Genomic DNA, 19,216 nt, shown 5'->3' with positions numbered 1-19,216 from the left:
CTTTGATTTGCATTTCCCTGATGGCCAATGATGTTGAGTATCTTTTCATGTGCTCGTTGGCCATTTGAAATTTATTTATTTTTGAATGTTTTCACTTTAATCATACCTTGCCAAATATAAATTACAACAATACAAAATAGTTAAGCCCACCAAAATGAGCACTCAAAAAATATCTTTAGAAGTATGTTATCTATATTTTTTGTTGAATAGGTTATTCATGAAGTACATCTGTATAAACTTGTGCCAGACGCTGTGAGATTTAAAAATATTAGATAATGTTCCTTTCCTCAAGAATTTTACATTTTTACAAAATGGAAAGTTATTCCTAAGTCTTTAATCAAAATGCTGCAAGTCTTTTTAATATGCTCTATTTATTTCTATCAGTATCTATTCTGGATTACAAATAATTCTCAACCAGGGAATGTCTCTCTGTTTAAATAAATGTATTTAACAATGTAAAGGACAAAGAGTTTGAAAAATATCATTGAAAAATTATTCTTCCTTCTCCCAAATGACTTCTAGCATAAATTCTTTTTAGCTAAAGACTGAATAAGATATATATATATTTTAAAGATTTAATTAATTTATCTGAGAGATAGAGAGAGAGAGAGCACGAGCAGGGGGGAGGAGTAGAGGAAGAAGCAGGCTCCCTGCTGAGCAATGAGCCCAAAGCGGGACTTGATTCCAGGACCCTGGGATCATGACCTGCTTAACCAAATGAGCCACCCAGGCACCCCTGAATAAGATATAAATTTAAATGCCTGGAGAAAGTCTCCCAATCTAATAATTTTTAAAATGCTATTTCATAGGAAAGGATTTTTTTGTATGTAATATATACGGACATTGGGGTTTACTTTTTCCAACAACTTTATTTATAAAGATTTTATTTATTTACTTGAGAGAGAGAGAGAGAGACAGAGTGAGTGTGCCTGTGTGAGCAGAGGGAGAGGGAGACAAGTAGACTTCCCACTGAGCGGGGAGCCCGACACAGGGCTCGATCCCAGGACCCTGGATCATGACCTGAGCCAAAATCAAAAGTCGGATGTTTAACTGACTGAGCCAACCAGGTGTCCCTTTTCCAGCAACTTTAGATTTATTTATTTACATATTTATTGAAGGAATCAGAGAAAGGAAAAATACTCACTTCTCTAACTTCAGCCTATCTAGGATGAGCTAAAACTCCAATTATTGGGAATGATGGTTTATGAAAAAATGATTACAAAATTCTTACAGTGCATATATATGGTAAATTTTCAAGGTTGTTGTACCTTATGTTTCTTTTCACTACTCTAGAAATACAAAAAACCAAAAATATCCTAGAAAATCAAGACCCATCACTTTTAGTTCTAACACACACACACAATTTTAACTGTTAAATTAAAAAGCAGATTCACCAACTTAACATGAAATATTTTCCATACAGCCCAGTTAAGATCTCTAACTTCAAATACAAGATTCCCATAGACATTAAGATGTTTTTCAAGTTACCCCTTTGTATCTGTCTTTGGCATTTCTCAAAGGTTACAGCACACAAAATCAATCAAGAGAATTTGTCTTGTGTCATAGCCAAACATGCTCTGGCAGCCTCTACATAATTAGCATATTTAACCAACCCCCATAGATTACTTTTAAATGTGTTAAGTTACCAAAATCACCAGTCTCCAGTAGCCACATCAATAAAAATGCAACCACATGAACAAAGATCCTGGCTATGAACTCCCTCCTCAAAAGTGCCACATGACACAAGAGAAATAATTTAAGCTTAACTGTAAACATTTTTTAAAAAGAAAAAGAAAAATCTGCCTACAGGAAATAAATATCCCCAAATACAGTTTCTTAGGAAAAATCTCTATCAAATGACAAATGAAACAAATGGGAATGTATATTCAATCCCTTCTACATGCATATCATGATCTCTCATGGGAGATGAAGGTGGCTAGAGATGTGTAATATCCTGGGGAATTTATAGAACAACAAAAACAGAACATTAATCGAAACTAGGATTTTGGGATATTCAGAAAGGAAACTTCTCTGTTAAGAAAATCATTTACCTTAAAACAGAAGGCCAGACCAGATGACTTTTCCAAAGCCCCTCAACAACAGAATTTTATGTTTATGATCGCTCGCTTATTTAGCAGCTTATTTGCACCATTATATGCAATCTACTGGAAAAATTCTGTGAAAATGTTTCTTATGCTATTTTTTACCTGAGGAGGTGCCTTTTTGAGAAGCACAAGAAGAGCCTGTAATACCAGATTAGAAAATCGAGGGCCAATAGGGACATAATCTGGAAGAGAAACATTGCTATGTTTTAGGGATTCGATACACGTCTGCACATATTCCAAATATTCAGATTTTTCTGCATCAAGAGTAAACATAGTCCTAAGTAACTGTCATGCAACTAACGATAATTAGAAAAATAGTATCTGCAATAACTCAAAAGCTTAAAAGGTTATGTAAGAACTCTCATCTGTAAATTTTTTTTAAAAAGCTTCTAAATATCCATTTTGAGTTCAGGTAGACATTTTTTTTTAAATTTTATTTTATTATGTTAATCACTACACATGACATCATTAGTTTTTGATGTAGTGTTCCGTGATTCATTGTTTGCGTATATCTTTGTCTAATATTCGGAGACAGTTGTTTTTGTTTTTTTAAGGAAGAAAAAAACCCAGGTGTATTTACCAAGCATTTCCAAGAAATGACTGCAAACTGTGGTAATACAGTAAGCTCACAGGCAACAACACATACTAGAAAATGAGTAGAGGGGGAAATGGCAATTACTAATGTACGTAAGGTACTTCAGTGTAACTGAAATGATGGTAGAGTCACTAAGACTGGTCCTCAGATGGTGAAGAACAGAGAACTTTCTAAAATTTTCTGCTAAACTTCTACTAATTCTTCAAGATTCAGCATAAATGCCCCTCCCCAGCTTTCTCTGCATACTGCATATATATGTACCCTTGCCTTATGCTTAGAACTACCTTCAGGCACCAGCCCTCTGAAGTCAAAAGTGATCTTTCCCCTTTTCTGAATATCCAGAACACAAAGCACATTCTACTTTGCAGTAATTTTTACCAATGTGTTACAACAACAGCATGTTACTTATTTTTTCTGAGACCCTAATAACTCTAGCACAGTAGTAAGGGCTCAGCTTACTTGTCGAATAAATGAACAAACAAGTACAGATAATAACTATTCATACAAGTGAAAATATACTCAGAGGGCACACATTCCTGACATAGTAGTGTTGCTATGACCACACATCTCAATTGTGTTTAGATAAAGGAATTTACACAGAGCTATGAGTTTGTGCTTAAAAGCTTTTAAAGAAATAATCCTATAAACTAGGCTGAAATGTATCAAAAATAGCAGACCAAAAACCCCAGGTCACTAGATAAAACTATCACATTAAGAAGACCTCAGATACACCTGATTACATATAGGTACGTCTTTGCTTTATAACAAACATTGCCTTAAGAAACAAGAAAATAAATTAACGGAGGACCTGAAGCAAGTCTGAAAATCATGAGGAAAATGTGGTAAGAACAGTTGACTTGAAATCATTACTACACCATTTTGGATAGCTTAAGAAGGGATTACTCAGGTGTTGGGTAGTATTTTCAGAAGTTTATGAAGTCACCATGTGGGTTCAATTTCAATACAGTTATCACAGCATCCCGAGTCACTATTATAATGCATTTATTCCAGATTTATCTAATTTTTGAAATGAAATAAAATATAAGTAACAACACTTTTCTGGCATTTACTGGGATATTACACCTTATGAGTTGCATACAGGGACTGTCTTACTATTCATCTTTGTATCCTGTAGCAGTGCATTTTATTTTATTTTTTAAAGATTTTATTTATTTATTTGACAGAGAGAGACACAGCGAGAGAGAGAACACAAGCAGGGGGAGTGGGAGAGGGAGAAGCAGGCTTCCCACGGAGCAGGGAGCCCAATGCGGGGCTCGATCCCAGGACCCTGGGATCATGACCTGAGCGGAAGGCAGACGCTTAACGACTGAGCCACCCAGGCGCCCCTGTAGCAGTGCATTTTAGCATAAGAGATGGGTAATCAATATTTAAAAAAATTTTTTTAACTATACAGCACCTGTAAACATTTCAGAATGTTTTCAACACTGTTACCCCATTTTTGTCTGCACAATTACTCAATGGGATAAGTAAGGAAGGGAACACAGCCTCTGTTCTTATAAAACAGGCACATTTGATTTCATTGCAAAAATTAGGTAAATCTGGAATAAATGCATTATAACAGGGACTCGTTCTTATAAAACAGAGACTGAGGTACAAGAGAACTTGCAGCTTCTCCCAAGTGTTATTTCACTCCATTCACAGGCCCTTCTTCCCTTAGTTCTGTCGAAGTTCCTAAGTGGAAATTCTGGGGTACAGGCAAGCTCAGAGGTACTAAATAGCAAATATATCCATCAATGGAAACTACTAATCATTTACTAGGGGTAGAGAACTCTGTGGAAGAAACAAAATAATATGAGGTGTGGGCCCTGACGGGAAAGCAGTTTATGATGGAGTTACGGTCATAAGGCATATTTAACATGAATACCATCACTGACTTCAGATATAACATAATTCCTTGTAAGACAAAGGAAAGTATTCTTATTGCCCTATAGTTTATAAATACCTGTTATTTTTCTCTTGGACTTTGTGAGACATTAGTGTAATGTCGCAAAGATAGTACAATGTCAGAGGTTATGACTTACCAAGCAGTCTTTCAATGTCATCCACAACCACACAACTAAGCTGGGATTTGTATGCATCATCAAAGATCTGGAAGAAAGTAAAACCATTTATTATCTCACTGCTCTCCATAATTTCCAAGAAGATAAAATTTAGTTAATTCTTGAGTAATGCCTACACGAAACACAGTAAAACACCAATATTCAGGCTCTCCTACATTAGAATTTAACAGATAATAGGATTTTAAAACTAAGAGTTCTTACAACTTAAAAATGAGGAAACTGAGGCCCAAACAGTTAAATGACTTGCTCAAGATGACACAAATGGATCTTGGCTGAGCAAGGAGAAGGGTAATGCTGTTTTCAGCCCCACGAGCTGGATGTGTCACACCTGGGCATGCTGAGGAGCAGCTGGTCATGAATCAACTGACAAATCCCATCAAGTATATCACAATGGTCTCTCCTATGTCAGGAGCGTGACTTCAGTGTTGTGACTCAAGAGCTAGATGGAGCCACAAGGGATGGGTAGAATAAAACTGAATGTCGTTTTATTATTGGTGAGAACTGTGGCCCTGTTAAGCAGGAACAACACTAAGAGAACAGAATCCTGTTCACTCAAATCAGACCATAATGGTCAAAATGTTCGCGGAAGAATTAAGGTTGGTTATAAAGGATTAGACAAATGTATCTTTAGAACCAGACAAAAGATAATAGTACACTGTCTTAAGACAGTGAAAGAAATGCAAATTAAAGCAAGCAGTAAAGGAAGCTATTATATCCTGACAAGGATGTAGCAATTTCAAGCCAGACAGAAGACTTAATCTATGTATAAGTTGGACGTAAATGCCCTCAGCCTTGAGACCAGCCTTTTCATAAATGTGGGGGTTCCTATTCTAGGGGCTATAACTGGGGTTCAGGGCACCCCATGGATGTCAACGGTAAGAATTAATTTCTGCATCCCAGCCCAGTCTCCCTGGTTGATAAATAACCTCAATGCACCAAGATGGTAACCACACCCTCCACCCATCTTGCTTGGGGTGGCATAATATTCTTTTGTGGTTATCTTTTAACCAGAGATAATTAAGTATTAGGCACAGAAATAAAGTAAATCACGTCTTCAGTATTAATATTTTTCATATTAAATTTAAAGACAACTTGTGTATACTTGGTCTCGAAAGTATCTGTAACAATTAAGAAAATTTACCCTGTCAAGATTAATAGATTAGCCTTACTAGTTCAATTTAAATATGCCACTGAATAATTCATTTTGATAAACTTTTACGTTGGAAGGTAAAAGATAAATTTAATAGCCTTACAAATGGTAAAGATAATCTAAGATGCACCATATTTATATTATTAGTTGTATTTTAATTTATTACTAAATAAATATAATTATAGTTACTTTGAAACTCAATGTTTTGTTAGACAAACAACTGAAGTACTTCAAAGAGAAAATAAAACATTTTAAATGTGTAAATACAGTTTAAAATATTTAAAGAAATTTAATTAAGCTGTAAAAGTCCCCTTTGAACTGCTAAATTTCACTAGACCTACAAATAGAATAAGAGATGTGACTGGACTTTTTTAAAGTTTGTTTTCTTTTGTGTTAAAAAACTAGGTTTTAAATTACAAAATTTTAATATGTTGATTTTTCATTTTTTAAACCTTAAATTAGCTATACATGGTCTTTTTTATGCTCAAAAGTCACCCTCAAAGATGCAAAACAAAAACATGGCAAAACAAATCAACTCGGGCGCCTGGGTGGCTCAGTTGGTTGGGCGACTGCCTTCGGCTCAGGTCATGATCCTGGAGTCCCGGGATCGAGTCCCGCATCGGGCTCCCTGCTCGGCAGGGAGTCTGCTTCTCCCTCTGGCCTCCTCCCTCTCATGCTCTCTGTCTCTCATTCTCTCTCTCTCAAATAAATAAATAAAATCTTTAAAAAAAAAAACAAAACACAAATCAACTCATGTTGGCAATCCAGATGGTAAGTTCCTCCCAACACACTATCAGTTCTTTAAGGTAGGGATTATGTCCTCAGTATTATGTATTCAATGTCTGACACTGCACTGGTGCTTAATAAATGTTTCCTGTATGCCTATATGAAAGAAAGCCTCTGTTGCTTTCCTTTGCACCATCCCCTTTACCCCTCAGTCACTCTCCCATATTGTGTTAAAATCGCATTTACCCTTTCATCCTCAGCTACCTACCTGTCTCCCCATTGGATTGTGAGGTGGATAAAAACTTGATTCATGTCATCTCGAGGACCCGGCACAGAACAGTATTTATACTTGCCCAGTGAATTCAGTGGTTGAAACAACACAAGTTCTAACTCCATCTTGCCATAGATCACTTGTCTCTGTTCTGCTCTGGTACAGCATTTTGTATATTGTGTACATATTAAGGATTCATTACATTCTTCCTTGTATTATACTAGAATATAAGCACTGGGAAAGCAAGTACTATTTTAATTATCTCTGTATCCTCATATCATTTAATATAATGCCTTACCAGAAAGTAATCAATAAATATTGACTGCAAGAATAAATATGCATTTTATTTTGTTTTTTAAAGATTTTATTTATTTATTTGAGAGACTGAGAGCGAGTGCATGAGCAGAGGGAAGGGGTAGAGGGAGAGGGAGAAGCAGACTCTCCACTGAGCAGGGAGCCCGATGTGAAGCTTGATCCCAGCACCCTGGGATCATGACCTGAGCCCAAGGCAGATGCTTAACCGACTGAGCCACCCAGGCACCCCATAAATATGCATTTTATATTCAAGCAGAAATATCAAGTGAGTAGCTGGAGACATATGACTGAAGTCAGGGTATGGAGCTCACCTTCCGGGCAGTGACGCTGAAACCATGAGAGGGGAAGAGACCTCAAGGAGAAATGGCAGAAGTAAAAGAATAACAGGCTAAATACCAAATCTCGGAGTGTTACAAATATTTTCGAATTGCCATTACACGTTAAGCATCAATGAAGGCAATGGAGAGAGTAATGAATGAGACAAATATGATCATACCTTCCCAAAGCTTGGAGTAGGGGAAATAGGTCACAGGTAACCATAATAAAGCATGACACTACTATGCTGGAGGAAATACAAGATGAGATGGTAGTGTACACAAAAGAGCTGTGGCAGTCGTTGGGGATACCCACACATATACTGATTTTCTTTCTAGCATGTTCCCCACCCCCTCTCAAGGCAGGGATGACTATGGGGCTTGCTTCAGCTAATGAAATATGACTGAATATACATAATTTTCTAAAAGGAGCTTTAGAGCTACTGCATGGTTCACCATATTCCCTTTATCCTGCTTTGGCTATCATGATCTCACATGTGAGAGGGAGCTTCTATTATGTGTTAGTTTGAGTCTCTGAGAAGCTACAATGAGCAGAGCTCCTCCTCTGAGCCATGATGGACATGCAGTATGAGCAAGAAATAAACTTTGTTATGTTAAGCCACTGAGATTTGGGGGTTGCTCCTTACTGCAGCAAAACTTAGCCTATCCTAACCAACATGGAGGATTACGGAGTCAATGCTGGTATCCTAAATTTAGAAAGTGGCATTTAAGCTGAGATCCGAAGGATAAACAATCAGTGGAAAATGGGGAAGAAAGTGTTTCAAGCAGAGTGCACTGAATATTAGGAGGCTCAGAGCGAGAAAATTCAGGAGCATTGTAGGAACTGACATATAGTCAATAAAAATTAAAATGAAGAGGGGCACCTGGGTGGCTCAGTCATTAAGCATCTGCCTTCAGCTCAGGTCATGATCCCAGGGTCCTGGGATCGAGCCCTACATTGGGCTCCCTGCTCCGCAGGAAGCCTGCTTCTCCCTCTCCCACTCCCCCTGCTTGTGTTCCCTCTCTCACTGTGTCTCTCTCTGTCAAATAAATAAATAAAATCTTTAAAAAAAAAAAAAAGAATTAAAATGAAGAGGTATTAGTGTGGTATGCGTGGGGAATGGTAGGTGAGAGATGAAGCAGAAGAGGTGACAAAAGAGCCTGGACATGGAGGGTCTTAAAAATTTCATACCAGTTGAAATTTTATTATAAAGGCAATAAAAAGCCACTAAAGGATTTGAAACAATGCACCACCACGTCAGGTTTATGATTTAGAAACATTTTTCTCGCTGATATACAGAAAAGCATCAGAAGGAAGTAATTAATCATTGTTTAATACTTTAGAACTCCAGGTGAAAGATAATGTGGTCTGGAGGTGGGAAGGGGAATGGGTGTTCTGATAAACGGATGGATTCTAGAGATATTTAGGAGGCAGAACTGAAAGGACTTGGTGATGAATGGGTGTGGTAATGAGGAAGAAACTAGAGTTGAGGGTTCTTTCTGGTTTGGCTACTGAAATAGAGGACAGAAGAGACGCTGGTTTGGCGATGGATCATAGGTACATGTAAAGAGCAGGGAAAGAAGAGCCCTTTACCTCTCTCTGTATCACCTACCCCCCCAAAAAAGAGAAGAAAAATGGGACATTTCAGCCTCTTGATACATAATGATCAAGCTTTGAGTTGGTGAATACAAGACAGGAGAAAAGTTTAGAAGTAGTTTCACAGTGGTTCTTGGCTATGTTTTTTTTGAAGACTGGACCAAGATAGCAGTCAATGTGGTATCCTATAAATTCCGGTGATGTTAAGGGTCACTGAAAATAATGTTTGCTCTTCAAATCATTTCTCAGAATTCTACTAAAGGCTCTGATGCAAGCATGTAATTCCATCTGTCAGGCTGTACTAGGGTGGATTAGAGCCACAGGGGCCTGGGATGGTGGACTGGCTATTTGCAGTACTCCATTTTTCCCGAGTCAGCCCTTCTCCCTTCTCAAGGAGAGTATAGAGCTTACATGGCTACAGGAACTCAGTTTGCTGGGGTCAAAACTAATGATAAACTGTATGCTGTTTCACCAATTTATCTCAGATACTGTGTTCATGAAGCATTATAAATCACTTCATAGCTGACTGCATGATTTATCTATAAGATTTGAGAAGAAAAGTACCTACGGCAGTCATTTAATGTAGGTTTTTTTTTTTTTTTTTTACAGACAGCTCTTAATGTACTAATTACTATCATGAGGAGAGGAGCACTCAGGGCTAACTCTCTTAACAACCTACTAACCATGACAAAGACTGTGCAATTCCAGTTGTAACTTGACCAGTTTCAGTTGACAGGTCAACTGAAACTCCTTTGGGTAGCAACTCTGCTCTAATTTAAATACACACACCCCTTTCACTTCTTACACATATAATTCTTTACCTTACCTAGTCACTAGTGTAATATAAGGTCACCATTCTTCCTCTGGATCCTTGTTTTCCGCCTAGGCTCCTCAGCCCCTTCCACTCCTCACCCTCTGGCCCAGGCCCCAGCCCAACGTTCACTAAGAAGACGCTCAGATTGGTGTGGCAAGTACGTGCGATTAGCTGCCAGGTGAAAATGTAAGTGAGAGATTTACATGGTGAGCTGGGAAGTTCTACCATAACTTTAGGTAGATAAACCCAAAAAGGAGGCGAAGTACCAGAAAGAAAGATGCAGAAAAAAATAAAATTGTACAAACTGCCCACTATAACCGAAGTGCCAAACCTGCCCCTGCTAACAGCACCCGGCAGACACAGTGCCTGCTCCAGATCAAACGACGCCAAACGACAGTTAGGCAGGTGGGCTGAAGCTGGAGCTAGTGGATGTATGCCAAAGACTCTTTAAAAATCAATTTAAATTCAGATCCTCTCATTTAGTAAGATAAATGTATGACGCTTAAGCCTTTTCTTGTTGGAGAGGTTATCAGCTGGGGATCAGATAAATAGTTATCATGCAAACCAGGACATATGAAAGGGGGGGCGCTGTTAATAATGCTGGAATAACAGGTAAAAACCAGGATTGCTCAAAGCAAACTGGAATGTGTCTGGTCACCTAGTTTTATCAGGACGTTTCCTGTAGGGCAGGTAAAATTATCAATGCATGTAGTCTTACAGTCCAGTGAGAAATCTGAAAGAGAAGACTAAAGAAAAAGAATCTGAAGAACTGAAGAAAGAAAAAGTGTGTGAAAGAATGGCCTTCCATCAACATGGACATAATGAGAGGTCTATTCTAGAAGATGAATAGGATCTCTAGAAAACACAGAATCCCACAGTCTATTTCTGCTCTCTGGTACCACCCCTCTTGTGTGTAAAGGCAGGTACTAGGTCATAAAAGACAAACTAAAATGCGAGGAGACTGGGCTGAAGGCAAGAACATGCTGGATGCACCACGCAAGCAGGGAGGAAAGGGAGGCACGGGGCTCCTGCCACACAGGGGTTGGGGCAGGTCTGAATATGGTCCTCAAGGCCACTGCAAGCTCTCTAGGCACAGAGCCCACTCCTGGAATCTACAGACAAGCTAGCAGCCACCTGTGTGCAGGGGAGGGGCAGCAGCTGCCGATTCTGGAGTCTACATGAATACAAATGGGAACACGCCAGCATTAGCTCCATGTTAATCCCAGCCTTTCAGAATCACAAACCACAGCAAAGCGTGTTCTAAGTGGATTCCGTCCTCCATTTTCTATAAACTCGTTAGTGCTCTGAGGTAAGTGAAGCCAAATTCTCTGGTTCTTCTGAGGCTGAAAGAGTTCATCTCAATTCCGAAGTGGCTGGCGTGAAATACCTAGTTAGGAATCTGATGACAGTAGGAATCTGATGACTTAGAAAATCCCTAATGCAGTAAATCTGTCAGCAATTAGTTGAAAGCATACCCTAATCATATTTGGTAGCATATAAAAACGTAAATGAGCAAATTCAAATCGGTGCTATCAGTAATAATCTCTAGTTTCTAAAAATAACTTGGGAGTAGACCAAGCAAACATTAGCTGTCTTCTAATGAAACTGCCTCAGGAAGTGGACCTAAACTTTTGGCAAAGCACTAAAGCTTCCTGGAATGACCTTAAAATCCCTCATTTGTTCTCCCTGCTTTTCAGGAAAAATTCTTACATTTTTCACATAACACAAACCACAGAGTGGGGTATTCTTAATAATATAAAAAGTCACAAGGTCTGAAAGTTCTACTAAAGGTTGCACCATCCTCCTTTGTGTGCCGAAGAGATACAAACGCCAAAAGACAAAGTGTATTAAACAAAACAACACGCGACTACCCCCCAGCCCTATGGGGACCAGTAGGCACTTCTGGAGTGTCCACTTCTCTCAGTTAATACATGCACAAACTTCGACAAATCAGCTACATGATATATTAGGATGTTAACCAAAAACATCCAAATTCTGTTGCTTAGTAACTGCTGTCAAAAGATCCAATTTCCAGCTCTGCTCTTTGTATGGACTAAACCATGAAAAGAGGAGGATTAGGCACCATGATTCTGTTCTGTACAGACTACAATTTGCAGTGGGATTTACAGGAGGATATTCAAAGAAGATTATTTCCTTCCTGCAAAGCTAGTGGAAAGGAAAATTTCTTCCAATAATTTTCAGTCCTTTAAAAACAAGACTATATTATGTTATTAATGAGTAGTTTTATAAATCACTGATATTCTTACTTAATTTTGTTCAAACAATTTAGTCACATCGGATTGTTCTATTTCATCTCTGTACTGATTGTGTACTCAGAAAGCATCAAGATTAGGTAATTAATTAAAATCAAACTCTATCATTTTGTTCTTTTGTTCATTTAATGGCACTAATAGAACTAGTAAAATAGATTTTAAAAAAATATAGATGTGAATATGGATAAAGGAACTGAAATTTAAAAATAGAATGGAGTTGGGAAAAAACATAAAATGGGGGAGAAGATGATCTGTAAACACTTCAAACATCTTAATGGAACATATGGTATCTCCGCCCACCCCACCCCCCAATGTGAGGATAATGGCAGTGTTGAGGAGTTTATCCATGGAGAAAGGATTTATTAAGCAAATTAAGAGAAGTACAAGGTAAAATTTAAATTAATTGAAAATAAACCACTTTCATGTATTTTAGCACCATCCATATGTGAACAAGAAGCAATAGCTTAATTACAATTAGTTGTAATTAAATCTAAGATACTCATTAAAGCAAGCCGAATGACCCTCTCTACTAACAAAAACTCTTACCTCTTGGTTTAAGTAATAAAATGGTATATAAAGATGTTCTATGAATCAACAAATCAGACCACCTCTCTTTAACAAAAATTAATGTGTTAAACTATATGAAATTATAATATTTCTGAGTTTCACCAACTACTGCCATTACAAAACACTTAAAAAATCTTTTAACTTGGGCGCCTGGGTGGCTCAGTTGGTTAAGCGACTGCCTTCGGCTCAGGTCATGATCCTGGAGTCCCGGGATCGAGTCCCGCATCGGGCTCCCTGCTCGGCGGGGAGTCTGCTTCTCCCTCTGACCCTCCTCCCTCTCATGCTGTCTCTCATTCTCTCTCTCTCAAATAAATAAATAAAATCTTTAAAAAAAAAAAAAAAATCTTTTAACTTGAGCACTTAGTCATTAAAATGTAGCTGAAGAAATAATTTTAAATGCTAATCTTTTACCTCTCAAATTGGCAAAAAAGATTTTAATTAATTGTTAAAGATTTTATTTTCAAGTAATCTCTACACCCAACATGGAGCTTGAACCCACAACCCCGAGATCAAGAGGCACATGCTCCATCGACTGAGCCAGCCGGGCACCCTGGCAAAAAAAAAAAATTTTAATAACATCAAGTATGGGTGAGTGTCCAAGGCAATGGACACTCACTCACATGATGGGGCTGCGAGTGTAAATCAGTACAACTTTTTGAAGAGGTGGACTTTATAAATCAGCAGTATTTTTACATAAGAGTTTTGATACCAATATTTATCAAAAATCTTCAAAATATTTATGTTTTTACTTTAGCAATCCCAATTCTGAGAATTTATCCTAAGGAAGTAACCGGAAATGTATATACAGTATTAATGATATGTAAAAATAACCACTACACTTTATTGAGCACATATGATATCCCAAGGCACTGCATGATACTCTACATAGATTATCATCTCATTTAATTCTGAATATTATCTTCATTTCATAGGCGGCAAAACAGAGGCTTATAGGTTAAGTGACTATAAGGCCTGGTAAGTGTGGTGGAGCTGGGATTCAAAGGCAGATCTATCTGAAACCTAAGCCCAAGTTCTCAGCCATTAAAATATGATGCTACTCTTAGAAAAATCTAGTAAGAAAATGGGGAGTAGTGATTTCCCTAGTTTGGTGGTTCTACAGAATATTTTTTTTAATTGTGAAAAAACCTGGAAACAAACTAAATGTTCAGCAAAAGGGGAATGTTTAAACGAATACTATACAGCTATTAACGTAATACTGAAATACATTTTAACGACACTGAAAAAAAAAAAGCCATAATATATTAAGTGAAAAAAGCATGTTTAAAACAGTATGTCCAATGTGATCCCCAATAAACAATGTGTGTGTGTCTGAGTATAGAAGAAAACTGAAGGACAAATATGGAGTCCTTTTTTTTTTTCTTCTGTGCTCTTTTCTATATTTTCTAAATTATTTTTGTGATTAGAAAAGCTGCATCTTTGAGGAGGAGCAGCACGTAAAAGGAAAGAAATGTCTTTCCAGAATTGATAAAAAATTATAGATTATTTGTGCTCTGAAAAAAAGAAAGAAAGTATCTTACTATCCTAACACTAAAAATGAAGGGAAGAGAACAGCAGTGGGAGGTAGGCTAGAAGTACTGAGGAATGGCATTTTCATTTTCAAAAGCAGCCTGGAAGACTTAGCACCTTTAGACTGGTTTGAGCCCGCAGGCTTTTGTCAACCTATCATTAGGCAACAATGTGAAAACTACTTGCAGGGAAAGATTTTGCAATATTTCTAATATATTTCTAAGACACCTATGCCTCATTCTTTTTTCTGTTACTGTACTTAGTTAAAGGGAATGACATTTTTTTTCCCCCCGAGAAAACCAAAAAGTCTAATATGAATTTATTATACTGGTGACATGGAAATAATTTTTGTAACTTTAAGGGTATATGGATGATCCAGACAGTGAATCATGAATCGAAACAATTTTGAATAAGCTTGTATAGACACTTATTTTTCTATTCCTTAGCCTTCCACTCATCTAAAAGTCTACCTTGAAAGGCTTTAACAATTTAAAGATTAAATCATAAGTTATTAAGCCATTAATTTAACCATTTAAGCCTCTAAACCCAGCACACATTACCTTCCCCCCTCAAGTCAATTTGCAAGAGATTAAAATAATAAAAATGATAATATCTCACACTTACAAAGCAGCTTTGATCTGTAGGAGCCTAAAGTGCTTTTTTAAAACTTTATAGAAAAACTAGGACCATTCCACCCACATCTCAGAGGACATCTGAGGTAGAAGCTGGCAGCTGGTGAAAAGCAATGCAGTAATTTACCATCTGCAAGGAAGACTACTACTTTTGAGCAAGTACAAGGAATAGATGGGAGTTAGGGAAATGCGAACAGAATTAGCTGTTCAATTAAATGCTACATTCAATGGCCACAGATTCCAAGGGCTATTATTTAAAGTTTCACCAGAGGAAGTTTAGGTTCCCTCAGAGGGGGAAAAAAACAAAGAAAAGCCACCCCCACCTACATTAAGGAAGTTACTGGTTCTAGTGATTCTGTCTAGATTTTCCCCAGAAGGAGAGATACTACTGGTTTCACCTCAGACACAGATAAACAGACTATGATATTTAAGTTCTTTTTCTGTCTGGCAACATTTTCCTCTCTTTCACACTCAACTTCAAAGGCTTTTATATAGAATATTTATCTTTTTAAAAAGATTTTATTTATTTTATTTTGAGAGAGAGAGTACAAGCAGGGGGAGGGGCAGAGGGAGAGAGAGAGGGATAGCAGACTCCCCACAGGGCAGGGAGCCCGCCGCAGGACGCTGGGATCATGACCTTAGCCAAAGGCAGATGCTTAACCAACTGAGCCACCCAGGCACCCCATAGAATATTTGTCTTGATGGTACAGTGTACAGGACAAGAATCCTGGTTCAAGCTCTGCCCCCTCCATCCATTTCAAGCATGCTACTCGAACAGTCTTCTGCCATCTGCACAAATAAGAAGCTAACTTCTCAAACTTACATTTTTTTGGAGTCTGCTTATTTTAAAATATTATCTTTCCTCTTCAGTCTCTTCCCTTAAAAAAACCTAAAGTAACTGTATCCTCTATCTTTATAAAGTGGGGGCCTAGGAGCAAGGTTAAAGAATTCCAGAGCTGTCTTTATTAGACAGCACCCCAATTCTCAAAGCTCTTTTCTCGGATTCTGATTTTCCCACATCTCTTTAACAGTCAGTTTATATCTATGAAAGATCAAGCATGAAAAATCGGATTTAAGTAAAAGAAATACTTCAACTAGATATAAAAAAATAACTTCTTCACTGTCTGGGAGTATACCAAATCAGAATATCTGGGAACACAGGCTACCAAGTGACATGAAACAGTCATTACATCTTCATCAGTGACTTTTGTTGTTTTTAAAGAGTAGCCACTTACTATCCTAGAAGCCATACATGGCACTTGCTTGAATGTAAGAGATGGACCAGATGGTCTTAGAGTCCTTTCAGCTCTAGGATTCTATTCTATGTTGCTCTAACTTTCCCTGACGGTTCAAAGCAGCTGCATTAAGGTGACAAATGGCACTTAGAGATAGGAAGAAGGATGAGGGCTGTGTTAAGTTGACAAGCAAACTCTGATTGTCCTAAAGGACCATCATCCCTTTGTAGGGGTTTTGAGAATATCTTTCCAAAGATGTACCTCTATTCTTTTCCAAACTACAAAGTCAACCTAATTGACCCTAAACAGTGCGATTTTGTACACTGATTAAAAAAAAAAATCCTAAGTGAGTTTGCTCCACTCTACTCAAATACTTTTTTAAAAAAAAGATTTATTTATTTTAGAGGGACACAGAGAGAGAGAGAGAGAGAGAGAAAGTGAACAAGAGGAGGAGCAAAGGGAGAGGTACAAGCAGACTCTGCACTGAGCGCAGAGCCCAACGGAGGGTTCAATCCCAGGACCCTGAGATCATGACCTCAGCAGAAATCAAGAGTGGGATGCTTAACCGACTGAGCCACCCAAGTGTCCCTCTACTCAAATACTTTTAACTTGATCTTTCTTTCAATCAAGTCAATACAAACTTAAGAAATGAAAATTAACTGTAATATGTATTAAACAAAACATAATTTGGGGGCACCTGGGTGGCTCAGTTGGTTAAGCATCTGCCTTCGGCTCAGGTCATGATCTCAGGGTCCTGGGATCAAGCCCCAAATCGGGTTCCCTGTTCAGTGGGGAGTCTGCTTCTCTCTCTCTCTCTGCCCCTCCCCCCAATCATTTGCTCTCTCTCAAATAAATCTTTAAAAAACCCCACATAATTTGGAAGATTAAAAAATGCTAATAAGAATGCAATACAAAGTTAAATCTACCTAAAACAATGATTGTTTCCTCCCAAATTCTGCTGATAATTTAGTTCCACTTGAGAAGAATATAGTTGCTATGGCTTTTACATATGTACATGTACAAAGATAGATATACAGGTACATGTGTACACACACGTATCTAAGAGATAGGAGATTAAAATGAAAGTAAAAATCTTGATACCTTCTTCATGGCCTGACACTTGGCTGTCTCAGAAAAGCCAATCATTTTATCAGGAGAACAGATCTTGATGAAGGGGAAGTTGGATTCCTCTGCAATCTTCGCTGCTAAAGCAGTCTTCCCACTATGAGGAGGGCCTGCATAAAGATAGGAGCACGTCAGGGGAAAAAAGCCAACCTAAGCAAAGGGGAATAAGACAAGTTTAAACGTTTATCCACAATGTACTGAGGTCTCAACTAGTTGCTCATTAACATTTCCTGACACAATTTCATAGCAGACATGTTTTCTCTTATTTATTAGCAACTAAACTTAATGAACTGATTAGCATTTCTGAAAGGTATGATGAAATACATTCCTTCTTTCTTTCTCACAGTCTTAATCTTTCAAACTTCTGGCTAAATATATAAAATGCAAGGGTTTCGTTTCTTAAAAAAAAAAAAAGAATGCATTCAAATGCATATCCGTACTCATATTATTAGTTCCATCAAATCATATGTCTAACAAAAAAATATGATCTTCTTAGGAGATGACATTGGGGACAGGGAAAAAATGCCTTATTGAAGCAAATGTGACTTAAAAAGCTAACATTTTAAAGATTTAGTTAGGCCTTCTCATAAAGGCAACCAAATCTATAAACGTATCTGTATTTGGACATCTCCTCTTTCCCTTCTCTTCCATCCATAAACCAACCAATTCTTCCTTCCCATCTTCTCAGGAACCTGACACTGACTGATTCCTCTTCCCCATTTGTTCTATCTCTTGCTCTTCCCTACGGTCTGTCCAACAGCATCTCAGCATGCTTTAGTCTACCTAACAGTTTAATAAACAAAGCAAAAAACTCTTCCTGGGCTCACACCCCTCAACACCGCTCCTTCTCCCTTCAAAATGAAACTTCTCTAAATAATTATCTATGCTGACCACCTTCACTTTTCATTTTCCCTCCATCCTCAAACCAACCCTCTGGCTTCCATTGCCATTACATGGAACAGGCTCCCATCTGGGTCACCAATGACCTCCACGTCACCAAATCCAACAGACACTTTATCTGTTGGCTTCTTAGGAATATTTGATACAATGGATAACTCCTCTTTTTTAAAAATACTTTTCTTGACTTCTGTGATAGCTCCTTCTCTTTCTCTCCCTCTTACCTCTTGCTCAGTCTCCTTTGTCAACTCTTCCTGATCTACTTGGTTTTTAAATGTTGACACACCTCAGAGATCAGTTCTAGGCCCCCTTTTCTTTTCAACTTACACCCCTTCTGTAAGTAACCTCACCCAACTCCTATGGATTCAACAGTCTATATACAGACACTCATGAATGTTATTGCCAGCCAGACCTCTCTTCTGAGCACACATATCCAATGGGCTGCTCAACATTTCCAATTCAATTATCCTATAGGAACCTCAAACTCAACATATCCAAAACTGAACTCATAATCTTTCTTCCTGAAATGTTCTTCTCCACTAGTGTTCCCAATATTAGTAAACAGCACCATTTACCAGGTCGTGTAGAAACCTGGCGATTTGATAACTCTTCCTCATATTCAATCTAGTTACTTAATATTTCTAAGTTTAGCTTCCCCATCTACCAAATAGACCTAACAGAAGCATCTGCCCTCAGAGGATTGAAGTGGGGTTTAAATAAGATAATAAGTGTAGAGTGCCAATAGAGTGACTAGCAAATAACAGTCCAAAGAATGTTAGCTTAATTATGATTAATAATTAATAATAATAATAATGAAGTCTCTTTTATTCTCTCTCCTACATATTTCTCAAAATGGTCTACTTGGGCGCCTGGGTGGCTCAGTCGGTTAAGCGTCTGCTTTCGGCTCAGGTCATGATCCTGGAGTTCCGGGATCGAGTCCCGCATCGGGCTCCCTGCTCAGCGGGGACTCTGCTTCTCCCTCTGACCCTCCC

The 19,216-nt window shown here is 38.0% G+C and overlaps 1 protein-coding gene across 1 annotated transcript in view; it reads right to left on the bottom strand.

The window, feature by feature from the left end:
- Positions 1-19,216, bottom strand: part of NSF (N-ethylmaleimide sensitive factor, vesicle fusing ATPase) — a 141,008-nt gene that overhangs the window by 23,294 nt on the left and 98,498 nt on the right. Inside the window, exons 15-17 of the mRNA XM_081804802.1 lie at positions 17,304-17,437; positions 4,743-4,809; positions 2,208-2,287 (exon numbers count right to left, since the gene is read on the bottom strand). Coding sequence (XP_081660928.1) covers positions 2,208-2,287; positions 4,743-4,809; positions 17,304-17,437 — 281 coding nt within the window. The remainder of the gene's footprint in view (positions 1-2,207; positions 2,288-4,742; positions 4,810-17,303; positions 17,438-19,216) is intronic.

Source organism: Leptonychotes weddellii, chromosome 15 (genome assembly GCF_054177405.1).
Source record: "Leptonychotes weddellii isolate Sample4059 chromosome 15, ASM5417740v2, whole genome shotgun sequence".
NCBI classification, from domain to species: domain Eukaryota; kingdom Metazoa; phylum Chordata; class Mammalia; order Carnivora; family Phocidae; genus Leptonychotes; species Leptonychotes weddellii.
Note: the sequence above shows the minus strand (reverse complement) of the source record. Positions and strands in the feature narration are given on the sequence as shown.